Source organism: Dipodomys spectabilis, unplaced genomic scaffold (genome assembly GCF_019054845.1).
Source record: "Dipodomys spectabilis isolate Male_0828 unplaced genomic scaffold, ASM1905484v1 ptg000233l, whole genome shotgun sequence".
Taxonomy (NCBI): Eukaryota; Metazoa; Chordata; class Mammalia; order Rodentia; family Heteromyidae; genus Dipodomys; species Dipodomys spectabilis.
In genome coordinates, this window is record NW_024870910.1 from 1490658 (window position 1) to 1506159 (window position 15502).

Here is a 15502-nt window from a genome sequence, read left to right on the forward strand (position 1 = left end):
GGGATCCCGGCGGGGATGGGGCGGCGGGGATCACGGAGGGGATCCCGGCGGGGATGGGGCGGCGGGGATCACGGAGGGGATCCCGGCGGGGATGGGGGCGGCGGGGATCCCGGCGGGGACGGCGGCAGACCCGCTCGCTCTATAAGGATTTCTGGGAGCCACGTGCATGTCCATCGGATTCCTTTGGAAAGTTAACCGAATCTTCCAGGCTCCTCTTCACGTCGGGGGGTGGGGGGGGGGGTCTCAGGCCTCCCCCGCCCTCGGAAGGCCGGGTCCGGCCGGTGGGCCTGCGCGCCACGCCTGGGAGCCGCCTGCAGCCGGGAGGGCGGGGCGAAGGCCCAGCCAGCGGCCGGAGCTCCGCCCCCGCGGCAGACCACGCCCCCAACCACGCCCCTCAGCGGCAAGTCCCGGGTCTGACCTTCCAGCCTACCTAACACTAATTTCATTGGCTGTGCGGCAGGTCCCGCCCCCGGAAGACGTTATTTTCACAGCCAATCAGCAGGCGCGGCGACTGCGGCGGGGCTGGGCGCGGCGGAGTCCGGCGGCGGAGGTACCGGAGATCGGGAAGGAGGCGGGGGTCGCGGCCGGGGTGGGGGCTCGCGCGCGAGTCCGCGGCTGCCCGCGGCCTGGCTCTGCTAGTCGGCGCGGGGCCGGGCTGCCGGCCCTGGCCCTCGGGAGGCCCTCGGCGGCCCTCGGGGCGGCGGCGCCGTGGCTTCGAGGGGGTGGAGGTTTGGGCCGTGGACACTCGGGGTCCCGCCCAGGTCTCTCTGCGGGGCCCGGGCGAGGTCCGCGGCAGCCCGGGGCGCCCGCCTCTCCCCACGACGGGGCCTCACGGGAAACAGGCCTGAGCCGCGGAAGGGGAGCGAGTCGAGATGGGGTCCCAGGCTGACCCCGGGGCCGGTCCACTCCTCCGGACGGTGTCCGCGGGTCCCGGCCCCGCCACGGGCGGAGAGGGAGTAGAGGGGGCGGTGGCTCGGGCTCGGGGGTGCTGGGCTGCGGGGTGACCCCGAGAAGCTGAGTTCCCGGCCCCGCGCCGGCGTGCTGGACGGGTCGGGCGGCGTGTGTCCTCAGTCACGGCTCCCTGACGGAAGATGCCTTCGAGCGCCTTCTGTCCTGCAGGGATTTTTTTTTTTTTTAATTTTTAAAACACGTTTGGTGGTGGTGCTGGGATTTGAACTCACGGCGTGACACTTGCTAGGCGAGCCCCTCACCACGTGAGCCATGCCCCCGCCGTCCCTCCCCCCTTTTTTTCCCCTCTCTCCTTTAGGTATTTTTCCTGTAGGATCTTTTTTTTTTTTCTTTTTTTTTTTTAAGTCCGAGATTGGGTCTCAAACTCGGTATCTGATGCTTTTCACTTCCTGGCCAGCCCTCTACCAATTGAGCTACACCTCCAGCCCCTCCAGAGAGGATCTTGTGGTTTTGCTCTGACTGGCCTCAGTCCTGACCCTCTCTACCCCAGGCCTCTTAAGAGCTGGGATGACAAGGGCATGCCACCACACTCAAGTTAGTGCTTGAGATGGAGTCTCTGTTTTTTTGTTTTTGTTTTTGCCCAGGCTGGCCTTGCACTGTGATTTTTCTGATCCTTGCCTCCAGCGGAGCTAGGATTACAGACATGAGCCATATCACTGAGCCTTGAATTTTTTATTTTTATTTTTGGTCAGTTGTGGGGCTTGCAATCTGGGCCTGGGCACTGTCCCTCAGCACTTCAGCTCAAGATGAACTATCACTTGAGCCACAGGACCACTTCTGTTTTTCTGGTGGTTCATTGGCACTAGAAGTCTCACAGATGTTCCTGCCTGGGCTGCCTTTGAACCATGATCCTCGGATCTCAGCCTCTTGAGTAGCTAGGCTTACAGGCGTGAGTCACTAGCGCCTGGCTTTGAGCCTTGAATTTTTTGATGAAAGGTTCTGAATATAAGATGAGGTCCATGGGTCTGTTTCAGGGGTCCAACCACTTTTCTTACCACTCTGAGACCAAAACTAGAAGTTGCTTCTTTATGTGTGCCATGCATGAGACATAAATATGAATAAAAAATGACAAGAGCAGGGTGGGAGACTTGCCTTCTGCATCAGAATATGCAGTTACCAAAAGAAAGTGGAGGTGGTTTGTTTGGGTGCTGGGACTTTGAACGCAGGCCCAGATGCTGTCCCTTAAAGTTTCACTCAAGTTAACATTGCTACTTGACCCACACTTCCACTCCCAGCTTTTTTTGGTGATTAGTTGGAGATGAACCCCTCAGATTTGCCTTGCCTGGGCTGGCTTTGAACCCTGATCCTCAGATCTCAGCCTCCTGGAGTAGCTAGGATGACAGGTGTGAGCCACCAGCACCCAGCAAAAGAATGTTTCATTCTGCCTGTATTTCCACCTCAGCCAGCACAAGGCCATTCTTTGGAGTTAGACTGATGGTGTTTGCTGAGTGTTTACATTAGTTAGGAATAATGACTACAAACCTTTACCTGCTATTTGACAAAGCCAGGGAGGAGTGCGAACACCTCCTTGTGGAATTAACCCTGGGGTTTGGTTTTCAGTTAAAAATGAGAGAGAAGGAGAGGCTAAGCAAGACCTTCCAAGGCCCAGCCGCTGTCTGCCGAACTCCAGGCAGCCACGTTCGCGCGTTCCGCAGTGGCAGTGGGGACTCAGAGGACTCCTCGGAAGAAGAGTCACGGCGAGTGGCTCTGCGGCCTCGGGGCAGAGAGCGCCAGAGGAGCCTCCTTCCTCAGCCTGGAGCAGGCTCCGTGGTGCTGCTGCAGCGCGAGCTGGCCCAGGGCGACAGCCTCAACAAGCTGGCTCTTCAGTATGGCTGCAAAGTAAGCCGCCCCATGCTCCACGGTGGGGGGGGGGGGGGAGGGTAGCTAAGACCATAAGGCAGGTGGAAATACCTTGCATTCTCAATCCCAGGTTCAGTAAGCAGGAAGCCTGCCTTCCTCACAATTCTGAAACTTGGGAGGGTGTGTGTGTGTGTGCGCGCGCGCGCGTGCTGGTACTGGGACCTGAACTCAGGGCCTTATGCTCTTGCTTGACTCTTTTGCTCATAGCTGTTCCTCTACCCCGGTGCTGTGTCTCCACTTCTGGCATTTTGCTTGTCCGTTGGAAATAAGAGCCTTGAGTATTTGTCTGTCTACCCATGTCCCGAATAGCTAGGATTATCGGTGTGAGCCACTGGTGCCCGGCTCATTGTTTCTTTTGAGCACATTTTATTTACGGCTTTGGGGGGTGGCAGGTGCGGGGAGGGTTGCTGGAGATATAGACAGAATTTACCCAGGATTCCTTTGTCGTGCTTGCTTTTCTCACTGCCTTAATTTTTCCTGACCTTTTCTTGGCGGTAGCTTATCTGACTGGTAAAGTTTGCCCTTTGCTCCTTTAGAAATGCATGATTTTTCTCTATGCTGTATATTCTTATAACCCTCTTTTTCTCTTTAATTCTGGTTTTAGCATTCAGAGTGATTAACAATGGCAAAGTAAGTAGGAAAGTATTTATAGAATTGCTGCACTTTATTTTCCTAGATTGAAACGTGTGTTTTATTTTTGCCAACACTGTGCTACATAATCCTATGGCCTTCTCTACGGCTGTATATGTTACTTACTTTTAAAAAAATCTGTCTTCGCTTTCTTCAAGTGTCTGTCGTTTCCCTAATGGCTGAGCAGATGGGGGGGGGGGGGGGGGGACGTGGGTCTTTCCCAGGCGCAGGAGCTCTACAGAGACAAATGGCATCATTAAATTGTTCTGACATTTATATTTTCTAGTCAGCTTCTGTTGCATAACATACAGTTTATAGAATATGGACTGAAGATGAAATCCTACCTTACAAAGACTTAGATCAGGTGGAAAGGTGATAACCTGATAAATCTACAGAGAACCTCTGATCGTTTTTCCTACTGGGACTAGATAAGTTTTGCTATTAGTGTATTAAGAGACAAAAACCCAAAGCTGTCAAACATCGATATTCACTAGTCTCAGAACACAATAAAACATGTCCCCCTTTGCCAATGCCAGGAAATGGTAGTTGCTAAACAGAATAATAGACAGTTGCCAGTTGTCTTGAATGAGGGTCTGTGTAAATTTCAGTGGGCTGTATTTATATTCTTCTTTATGTTAACCTTCCAAGGTAAAGTAAAACTTTGAGTCCATTTCTAATGCTTTTGGGATTCTGTTAAAATGAACTTTAAGAAGTGTATGTATAGCTATGTGTTTTGTGCCTCATTTAGCTTTTTTTTTTTCTCATGGCTGGTGCTCTATCACTTGAGGCATACCTCCAATCTGGCATTTTGCTGGTTAATTGGAGATGGAGTCTCGTAGATTTTTCTGCTCAGGCTGGCTACTTGATCTTCAGATCTCAGCCTGAGTAGGTAGGATTGTAGTTGTGGGCTGCTAGTCCATACCCTTTTTCCCTCTTTTCCCAAAGGTGGTGATCAAACCCAAGGCCTTGTGTACGCCAGGCAAGGGCTGCATCAGTGAGCTGCATGCCCAGCTCTGCACGTCTTCATATTTGCCGTGCACGGCTCCCCCTTCCAATCACAAGAGGAGATGGTGTGGATTTTGTGTTGAGAAAACTCACAGCCACGTCGTTTGAATGGAACACCTCAGTCCAAAAAGTTTCACATGCCCTGATGAGCACTGTGGCATCTACAAAGTTAACTACCAGTCACTTTAATTTGTGTAAAGTATATATGCCCAGTGGTGTGTATGTACAAGGGCCTTACAGGCAGAGCAGGCTCTGATGTGTGGCCAAGCTGGGGCATCTGTTGCAAAATGCTGTTTCTTTCCTTCAGTTCCCCGGTGACCTTGAAATCATAGAAAGTTACTGTTGCCTCCCAAGCAAAGAGAAACAGAAGAGGCTACAGTCATTTCATTTTAGGGCTATGACTGTTTCACCTCTAAAAGCTTTTTTTTAGTGGAAGCCACATTTTATGAAGTTTCTAAGACTAATGTCAGATCTGTCGATTAGTGAGCTTTTCACTAAGAGTAAAAGCCTCCAAATAAATGCTTCAAGTCTTGGTTGGGGAGGATATGGCCTGAACTTGGCCAGGTTTGGTTTCAGGGCCAGATCAGTTTTAATTATCTTCACGTGTATTTTGATGTGTGCATCTTCGTGGCTTCCTAGGTAGCAGATATCAAGAAAGCCAACAACTTCATCAGAGAACAAGACTTGTACGCGTTGAAGGCGATCAAGATTCCAGTGCAAAACCATGGGATTCTAACAGAGACCCACAGAGAACTCAAACCGCTCCTCGCCCCGTCCTCAGACACCAGAGTAACCGTGGAACTCCCGGATGCAGAGGGACCAGCTGCCTGTGGGGACACAGCCACGCAGGCGCACACCAGTCACCTGACAGATTTCTTCAAGGGGATCGACCAGAATATTGAGCGCGCAGTGCAGTCGGAGGTCTTCCTAAGTGAGAGCTACTGTGTGGAGACCCCCGACCAGCCACTGCTCCCAGCTCCGCCCAGGACCCCAGCAGACGGGGCCGACTGGGGTATCCAGTGGTGGAACGCTGTTTTCCTCATGCTCCTCGTTGGGATTGTTCTGCCTGTGTTTTATCTGGTCTATTTTAAGATCCAGGCTACCAGGGAGACCCCTGCTAGCCTGAACACAACTGCCAACCCCAATGGCTCCATGGCACTGAGCGCACTTGCAGGACCGGCCCCCGGGTTAGGGAGTCCTGCGCCTACCTCCTCTTCAGCCAGCCAGCTCAGCCACCTCTCCCAGGCAAGGACCTAAGCTCTCGGGTTTCGAGAATCGGCCCAGCTTTAGCAGGTGGCTTGTGTTCTGCGTCAGTTCTTGTTGGCCACATGCTGGGGGCAAGGCTGCATTTTGTTTCCTGGTGCTCTGGATGGTAACTGGACCCTGAGAAATGGCCTCTCCTGATCAAAGACCATCCCCCTCCTTCCCCTCCCCCCCCCCCCCCCGGGCTACCCAAAGAGATGCAGGAGGAGAGATGTTGACAGGTGACTAGTCGCAGTTTCTTGGTGACACCTGGCAGGTTGGCAGTGCTCAGAGGGAAAGGACCGGCCTGCCAGGGCACCTGCTGTGTGGACACGCGGGGTTGGGTCACAGGTAGCGGTCGTGGTGTTCCCCACCCGCTATGGAGGGGCTAGGAGGTTGTTTGGTGTCACCGCCCCACAAGTGCTATGGAAAAGTACTGCCCGTCACCCAGTTAAAACCATCACGAGCCCTACTTCCCCTCAGCGAGCCTTGTAGAGGGGAATGCCACTTCTAGGATTGAAAAGGCCCTCAACCCAAACCACTGATTGGGTAAGCACTGGTTCTAGCCCTGGTACTTTGAGAGCAGGTAATCCACGCACCCAGGAGCCATTGTCCTCATTCACAAGAAATCCTCATTTTACAACCCCCCCCCCCCCATGGCCACCTGCAGTATCTCAGGTGGCGTCTGGGAAGGAGCTCTTGCTGCCTTATTGCCAGTCACCAAGGTTCTAGCCTGTTCCAACCCAAGGCCGAGCAGCTGCCTGGCTGGCATCAGGGAGGAACCTGTGTGCCCGCAAAGCAGAGTTCTCTTCCCGCTGCTTCCCTGGCTCCGTTCGTAGAGCCAGAAGATGGTTTAGCCCTTTCCGTCTGAGGCCTTGCCCCTAGAGTAACCCTTTTTAAGCAGTGTAGCTAACTGTTAAAAGAGGAGATATTTAAAGAAGGGGCTGGACAGGTGTGGTGCTCAGCTCTCTGTTACTGTAACAAAATACTTGATATAAACAATTCACAAGGCAGAAAGGCTTGTTTGGGTCTGATTTCACTGGCTTTGAGGTTTGTATTGGGTGACAAGTGGCAGGGAGTATGACAGCTGAGACAGGGAGGAAGGGGCTGGGGTCCCAAGACTCCCCCTCCGGGATGCCCCCGTGACTCTCCCGTCACCCCTTCTAGGTCCCCTCACTTCTTAGTGGTGTTGGCCAAGCTGAGGACCAAGCCTTTAACACATAAGGGTCATTGGGAGACATTGAAGATCCACACCACAGGATGGCTGTGGCCATCAAAAGCCATAAAGAGACCTGACACCTGAGGTTTGCCATCGTAGGAGAGCAGGTTTGGGCTGCTTTGGCCTCCTGAGTCACAGCAGGAAAGGTGTGAGGTGGCTGGAGAAAACCCTACATGAATGTGATCCTGGGACACAAGTGCGGCATTTGACACCTGAGGTCTCACCAAGTGTAGGGAGGGGCCACCAGCATTTGAGCTAGGTTTCCAACTGCTGTCTCTGTGGAAAAAGACGGCTTGCCCGGGCTTCAGTGAGCGTCTTCAAAATAAGTGTTTTCTTAGAGACCAAAATGATCTTCAGGATAAAATGAGCTGGTGACCTTGGGTGCAGGGACCATTTGGGCCACATACATACTCCTCCAACTCAGCCTGTGCCCACGGTGCTGAGTGCCACAGGTCTCTTATTAACATTTGTCACCAGTCAGAGGGAGGGTGGGGGGATGGCTTTTGCAAGGAGTAAGCAAAGAACAGATGTCTCTGTTACTTTCTGCCACTGGAATAACTTTCTTTGTGAAGGAAAAAAGAAGGCCCCCTCTTTTTAATTTAGCATCAGACCATTGTTCAGGTTTCACGTGGACACGTCCCCACATGCATCCAATGTGCATTACCCAGACTCACCCCTCCACCCTTCTCTCATCCACCCCACCTGCTCCCCAAATCCCAATAAGCCAAGCCTCAGACAATCATCTTGTATATCTAGCTTGGAAATAGAGTACTGATATGGGTAACGAGCCTATACATAATTACAAATTTAAAATAATATCAGAACACTAATGGCTGAGCCCAACTGTATTAAATGTGCAACACACACTGAGTGGGGTGGGGGAGGAGGATTGGCACAAAAGGAAAACACTGGATAATAAAAAGCCCAAACCAAAAAAGCTGCAACTACACAGATCTCCCACCTCACGAATAAATGTGCATTCCTCACACAGGTCTCAGTTGGCGGCTCTGGAACTGGTTTATGTATATATTTGAACTGAGTAAGAGACACTGTCGCTAGCAAGAACTAGATTTTTTTACTGTGAGAGAAATAAGCCACAAGTAAAAAAGGCAGACAAACCAAACCTGTGAACTGGAATCTGACGCACCTGGGATTGGGAGAGGCAGGTCTTACCTGGTGGAGTTCCTGGTGGCCAGAGCTGGGACAATGTAAGGAAGAAAATAGTACATTAAAACAAATCCATGAAACACAGATACTCATTCCTTACCGTAGATCTCCAATTGATATGACTGGACGAAAACAGGCGATGACTACGGACATGGTTCATCAGTGGGTGAACGTTCATGGAGAAACTATCTTCTCATGGTGTAGGTAGCTTGGAGAAGATATTTACCATTACAAAGGGAAAGATGGTAGAAATCGGCTGTCCATGAGATGAAGGTTATCCACCTGTAGTAGAAGACCGACCCCATCACCTCCATGGTGCACTAAAGACATATCACTGCTGTGATGATGTTGCCCAAATATACAATCTCATGCCAGTCCAGGAGAAACATCGGAGAAACCCACAACTAAGCAGACCTGCAGACCTGTGAGACACTGGATAAACGAACGAACTATGGTGCAGGTCTCCAACTGAAAGGTATCATGGAGGCTGCTACCACTTACAACCTATGGTAACACCCTGGGCACGGCGCCCGAGGGTGGAGAACAGACTAGGAACTTGCAGTATTTTTGCTCTTGTTTTTGGTGCTAATTCTGGGATTTGAACTCAGGGCCGGGGCAGTCCTTGAGCTTTTGTGCTCAAGAATACCACTTGAGGCATAGCTCCACTTAGTTTCTGGCTTCTTTGGTAGTTGGAGATAAAAGTCTCACACTTCCCTAACTGGGCTGGGTTTGAACTTTTATCCTCAGATCTTAGCCTCCTGAATAGCTGGGATTACAGGTGTGAGCCACCAGTGCCTGACTGCAGTGAACTGATTAAAGAGCTTTCACGGTAGCCAGTTTTAGCCACAGGATTCAAACAGCTTTCTAAACCATCTAACAAGAGCCTCACTACAGTCAGGGAAAACCTGTACAAAAATTTAGCTTGGATTACCTCTACACCCAAGAATCTGCCTAGCTCAGAGCGTTTACAAAAACAAATGAGACGAAGAATAAATTTTCCAATTTTAAGGTTAGATACGTTTTTCATTTTTTAAAATAGCTATGAATAAGAAAGATGTCCACTGAGATGTACGTACCCAAATAAAGCTGCCTTCTGGTGCTTCTTCCTTGATATGTAAACTGGACAAATTGTTTCACTTCTGAATTCTAAAGCTAAATGGATCTAGTGTAACTGCTGACAGTATCTGCCCCCAACACACACTCTCAAGGTTTTCTTGTGTCCCTGGAGCCTCAATGAGTTTGCAACTGATCCACATCAGAAAAGACAATACCCCGGCTAACCCCACACCCCAGGGCGGGGTGGCTGGCTGCTTCTTGAGGGCTCCAGTTCTGCCTAACACTGCGTGTGGGGTGAGCCTGGTGAATTCTGGGCAGTCTCCTAAGCGCATCTCCAAACGAGGCCAAGGACCTCATGAGAGCACAGGAAAAGGAGAGTGGTGGGGGAAAGGGCTGCCTGGTGGCCAAGCCAGTGTCTACTGGTCCCCAGGGAAACATGACAGAGTCTGGGTGTGCGGTAAGAGTCAGGCTGTCTTTACTGGGTGAGTGCAGGAGACAAACAGTTCACAGCAACCTCTAGCATCGTCTTAACCATTTGATAAAAAGTTCACTATAATATTTATTGTATAATGAAGAAAAAACAACACATTCAGGGAAAAAATTGAGATTAACTTATTTTTCTTAAAAGGTTCATCTCAAGGATGGCAACAAAGTCCAGCTTGTGCCGCCAAACGGTTTTCCATGATCAAACCGTGTACAGCTTCTTGTGTGAACTGTTGACTACAAACAATTACCAAATACATAAATCTCTTTTTTTAAAAAAGCCATTTTAAATATAGCAAAGCAGTGTCTTCTTGCACAGCAAAGTGAAGAAAGTTTCTACAGAGAAATAAAAGTTTTACATTTGTAAAATCTTTTTTTTTCACATTCTAATTATCTAGCTTTTTAATGAGCCAATGCCAGGAGTTTTCAGGTTCCTTATTTACTATGTATTTCTTGTGTGCACGATGGTGAAAACAGAAATTATGTGAATGCATTATTACTTGTCCTTACTGTTAAAAGGAAATGGCAAAACATGAATTGTTCTCTTCGAACAAACCCCTGATTTAGTCACTAACACAATGGACATAATTAGGGCTCAAAAGATGGAGTTCTGATTGGGACCACCTGTGTTCCCCCCAAGGAGACTTCCATTCTCAGTGCTGAACCACGCAGGGTACCGCGGGAAGTGCAGCTGCTGGGGGCTGCCTTGAGCCAGGGTCATGGAAGCTTTTGTTGTTTTAGTTTTACTAATACTTCATCTGAAGGGATAGGACTTTCCTGTGGTGGTGTCTTCTACAAAACACACGAGTCTAAAAGGGTCACAGGACTGGTTCTCAAGTCACCCGTCAGTGTCTTCCTTGCTTAGGTTGGTTTCTACTGAGACATGTAGATGTGGATGTGTTCACACATGGGCGTCTGGGTGAAGGATGTCTGTCGAGTCCATACGCTCCAAAAATCATACTTGGGCGTATGGGAAAAAAGGTTAACAGTCAAAGATTCAGTTCCTGAAAACGGAATACATTGTTACTTGGTCAGTATAATTTAAATACAAACTCCGAGCCTTGTGTAATAGAATTTTAGAAAAAACAGTAGTTGTACTGATTATAAACCTGCATAGAAAGAAAGACTAGTAAGATACAGTCAGAAAAGCCATCTCATAAGGCACACAAGAAAATAGACAGTAAATGTGAATGTGTTAACTCCTATTCCAATATACAGCAGAAGTTCATGAACATGCATAAATAATAACAAAAGGATCACTTAACACTTCCAAAGTTATAAATGGTTTACAAAGTGGTAAGGATTATCTTGGATATTCCGTGTTGGGAGACTGTCTTGATTCAATGAGGGATGACTTCATGAAGAAAATATGCCTAGAAGTAGTTTAATTAAGTACATTTAAAAAGAAAAATGATTTTTTTTCCAGAATAAGAGCCAAATGTCTATGCTGATGAGAGGAGACAGTGTATCATCCCCTTTCCTCCTCTGTTTCTACCAAAACTTACTGTGGAAACTGCCATGACAACAGGATCTCAGCAGCCCGTGAGAGCCACGGGCTGCCGCGGTCAGGAAGGAGCTGATGATTTGTCACAAACATCAGATGAGGAAAATGTCAGGAGGACATCACTTAGGGGAAATAAAGTGTAGTACAAATTGTAGGTAGCTGCTCGACATTAAGTTTAAAATATAAAATAGCAGCAATTACTCGGCCTTCTTTTAAGGTTCTCAGGAAAAGGCGTATTTAAAAATCTACAATAAAAGCTATACAGGACTTTGAATTCTATTCATGGCACAAGCCCAGAAGGCAAATGGACTGCCCTCAGCAAATGGAGGGTGGCACTGAGCTCAGGCGGGCTGGCAGGTCACACCTGGAGTCTGCACTGGAGCTGCTCCCCCACTCCAGGGCCAGGCCTGAGAACAGAGGGGCGTGCAGTAGTGCATTCGGTAACGAGCGACGCCATTCCGTGTTAAGAGCGTCAGCAAACAGTTCCTTTCCCTGTGAATATTTTCCCCTAATCAGTTACCACTGAGAAAACCTTTGTGCTCATCTACTATTTTGCCATTTTTCTAATATTAATTAAATTAGGTCATCTTTTTCTACTATATTTTCTTCCTCACAAAAGGCAAGCTTTAAATGCCTTATAAAATCTGTTACAACACGTTTTATATTTATGCAGGATGAACTTAACACCAATTTTTTTCTGCCACTTTGCTATTTATGTACACATATAAAATATATAATGATGCTCACCCCATATAGCACAAAGATTACAACGTAACGTTACACATTCACCACCAGTGAGGGGAGAAACCCCTTTATACAATCCTCTGAAAAAACTGGGCTAATTAATAATTAAAATTCAAAGTACAGTATATTTAACAAAATAGTAAATATTAAACAGTGAATACTCTACTTAATAAGGACTTCGCCTTTTCCCCCCAAATTGGCGGCAATCCACAAAAATATACTTTTTAATCTGGTGACCATACAATACATAGGTACTTACATCAAAGGTGATAATATATTTAAGATGCTATGTACACAAAAGAGTTTGGCTCAATTTTAATTTACATATAGAATAATAAGTGTTCATGGCTTTTTTTTTCCAAGGTTCTGCTTGCAAGATATTTTTGTGTTTTTTTTTTCCTCCCCTCTTAAAATAAAAACTAAAAAGTCAAAACAAGATAAAGCTATTTTCTAAAAAAAAAAATGTTACAACATCAGCTTTGGCTTATATAAATAATTCATAGCAGAATGTGTTCAAAAGTAGTGAATATAATTTTATATATAATCATCAATTCATAAGGGCGTTTTCTTTCATATAAAATATACATGAGCTAAAATCAGTTTAATTTTTAAGATATGAATGTAAAAAGAAACTTCTGACATATTCCAATTATAACTTAATATATTAATTTTATCTTGTTAATGCTCTATATTTCTAGGCTAGTATTTTCTGCATATCTCATGCGTGTTTTATATTCTTTCTTTCTTTTTATTTAGCTAAAGATCAGTTCTTTGACCCGATACATTTTTGCACGTGCAAAACAGTTATGTGTGGGGCTTTTTTGTTTTGTTTTTTTTGTTTGTTTTTAATATCAACAGCCCTTTTCCATGCACCTCTTTGCAATAGAGACCCATGCCAGGTTGGGTAATTAATACAAACGACATTTATATACAGTATTGCTTTCTTGGTTCCTGCTTTTCTACTGCTCTGTTCTACAAAGCATTTTCTGAAGTAACTACAGTCACCACACAGTTAAATAAAACAAGTGGGGCCCTCTAGGTTTCTGCAAGCTAGTGTGGGAGAATTATATATGGGTACACATTTCTCTGCAAAAACTGGTTACCATATGAAACAAGTAGTCCAAGGAAGTGCCAGACTTGTCTGTGCCTACAGGGTGCTTTGTCTGCCGGGGACCCACATCTGCAGATGTGCCCACATCTGCAGACCTACAGGGAGTTTGCAGTAAGTGCCTGATTTTGTGTCTGCAACACACACCCACACGTACACACTCACACTCGCATACATATATATGGAAAGGGATATATATGTATGCATATACATATAAATATATTTAACTCATGTCCTTATTTACCAATTTAGATATGTAGGGCAGTTCACTGCGGTAGCACAAGTACAAATGCAAGCCGGAAGCCCTAAGTCACCCACGCGTCCATCCTCATGCGCTTTACAGAGGGGCTTTCTCTGTCCTCAGCATTCGGAGGTCGGCCAAGCACAATCGGCGAATGGAAGTCCCCCCGTGGATCTTCCCGGTCGCTGCCATCGTAGGAGCTGCTAGAGCTGCTCAGACTGTCCACCGGGGAGCGCCCCATTTCCTGCCGGGGCTGAGGCTGGGGAGGTTGTGGCGGTGGCGGCGGCTGCTGCTGCTGGAAGCCTGAGGGGGTCATTCGATCCCGGGGAGGTGAGATTGGTTCTGACTTAATGTTGATATTTTGGTTGGTGTTAATGGACAGACTGGAACCCTGAGATAACTGGCCTCCAGCGCTGAGGGAACAAGAGAGAGGAGGTCATTTGGGAGTGCATTTGGGTCACACAATGGTACTGCAGACACTGCTTGCCTGAGGAGAGTCCAGGGCCTAAAATCCTGACACAACGCCAGGGCTGGCTCTGCCATCTCCTTCCTTCAAGAAGAAACTGCATCTCCCCAACTATATCCTTGGCAGTTTTGCAAAACAGTTTGTGTCTAATTCTGTGCCCAGAAAAGACAGAGGAGCATCGGTCCTCTGTCTCCCCGCTCGGCACTTTCTCTGCTCTCGCCCTGTGGCAGGCACAGCATCTCAGCTAGTCTCACGACTCGGAGGAGAGGTGCAAATTATTACCACGCTTACTTTCCACGGAAAGCAGCCGTCTCAGAAAAGCTGAGGAACGCTGAATGGGACAGGAAGGCTGGTCGGGGCCGAGCTCTTCCCATGTGCTCTCTCAGGACCTTTTGTATTTGTTAGTTGTTTTGAGTTTGGGGGACTGGGTCTCACTCTGTTGCTCATGTCAGTCACCAACTCCTGGGATCCTCAGGAGCTGGGACCACAGGTGCACACTGCGTGCCTGACTTAGGATGTTCAGAACAGCTGTGAGGGTCAGCGGTTGTCTAGGCAAGAACTTGGCTGAATTACTCTGCTCCTTTCCTAGTGACATAACTGAGGAAATGACTGGATATAACATGCATGCAGAGTTCTTTCAGGATTCGGGAGGATGCGTTTCCTCAGATGAGGCCCTCTAGAGATTCTCTGGGCAGGAGGCTGGGAGGCCAGGGCGGCCTGCTGCCTGGAGCAGGTGTGAGGCAGCCAGCGGAGTCTGCTAGGCTATGCTACGCTACGACGCCCACAGGCCTAACATCATCCTGCTTCAACGCAGGCCGGCTCCTTCACCGTGCTGCGCAGCAGTCTGCTCCCATGTCCTCACAGCCTGCCCGCAGCAGTGCTCTTTTTGTGAATGAGGTATGGTGAGGGCACTGGGCTGAGACTTACGTGACCCTCATGGACCCTGACTCCCAACAGCACAGAGATCCCACTTCTCCTCCCCTGAGAGCAAGGGAGGAAAGACAGACACATGCTCGTCTCCCTCTCCTCCTCTCCTTTTCTCCAGACAGTCAGTGCAGCAGGGAAGGTGGGCAGGGGAGTCTGCACGCCTTTGCACTGAGCTGCTTTCTGTAGGCAGCAGAGTCAGGGGCAGGTGCTGGTGGGCAGGTGAGGAAGCCACTTTCTCTTCAGTTCTTAGGAATGTGTGGGTAGCATCTGCACCATGGATACCAGCTGAGTATCTACCTCAGTATGTCTGGAAAGAAAAGACTCACTCCCTGAACTCCTTCAAGAAATGCCCGGTTTGCTCAGCATCTAAGCTACTATTTAGTGCCATGTTGGGAAAGTATCTTCTCATACCCATGTCTGTGGCAGGGTTATTGACATGAACAGTCTGAGAGGGGAAGACTGCAGCCAGTTACTCACACAAGAGAGCTGAGGGCGGCTTGTCCGAGGTGGTGCTGCTGCCAGGCCGATGCCTGCCCCAGAGACAGCATTCCTGGGGAGGTGAAGCCTTGCAGTGCCGACAGGTCAGCGCTGGTCAGCGAGTAATCTGCAGAGGAAGACAAGGCGGCTCTCCTGGACTGTTCCTATGGCGGTGTTATTTTAAATAAACACATCTGCCATATCATATTGGAACAAGAAGCAACAGTGGAGCTTATCCAGACTGAATCTGGATCAGGAAGGCTTGAAGAAGCATGGGGCACAGGAAAGACACAGTCGATCCGCAGGTGCCAGGCTTAGTGGCCGATATCAGACAAGGCATCACAGAACTAAATGCATTCATTTTCAGGACTGCTTCTGGATGGCATGCTTGATCATGCTGGAGT

At 48.5% G+C, this 15502-nt stretch overlaps 2 protein-coding genes across 7 annotated transcripts in view; one reads left to right on the forward strand and one right to left on the reverse strand.

Moving 5' to 3' along the window:
* The first annotated feature begins 484 nt into the window (after positions 1-484).
* Lysmd4 (LysM domain containing 4) lies at positions 485-5890 on the forward strand. 3 transcript variants are annotated; one of them, XM_042698529.1, is made up of 3 exons: positions 485-550; positions 2530-2808; positions 5104-5890. In XM_042698529.1, exons 2-3 carry the CDS (start codon positions 2536-2538, stop codon positions 5719-5721), a joined length of 891 nt encoding a protein of 296 aa, XP_042554463.1. In that variant the 5' UTR covers positions 485-550; positions 2530-2535; the 3' UTR covers positions 5722-5890. The 3 variants fall into 3 exon arrangements, with proteins under 3 accessions (XP_042554463.1, XP_042554464.1, XP_042554462.1); XM_042698530.1 differs by lacking the exon at positions 485-550 and adding an exon at positions 3434-3459 and having other exon boundaries at positions 2277-2808; positions 5104-5140; XM_042698528.1 differs by lacking the exon at positions 485-550 and having other exon boundaries at positions 2277-2808.
* Positions 5891-9601: 3711 nt separating this feature from the next.
* Positions 9602-15502, reverse strand: part of Mef2a (myocyte enhancer factor 2A) — an 83928-nt gene continuing 78027 nt past the window's right edge. For all 4 annotated transcript variants that reach the window (XM_042698489.1, XM_042698487.1, XM_042698486.1 and 1 more), the window contains 2 exons: positions 15099-15225; positions 9602-13641 (listed from right to left, as the gene is read on the reverse strand). In XM_042698489.1, the coding sequence (XP_042554423.1) occupies positions 13293-13641; positions 15099-15225 (476 nt within the window). In that variant the 3' untranslated portion in view covers positions 9602-13292. The remainder of the gene's footprint in view (positions 13642-15098; positions 15226-15502) is intronic.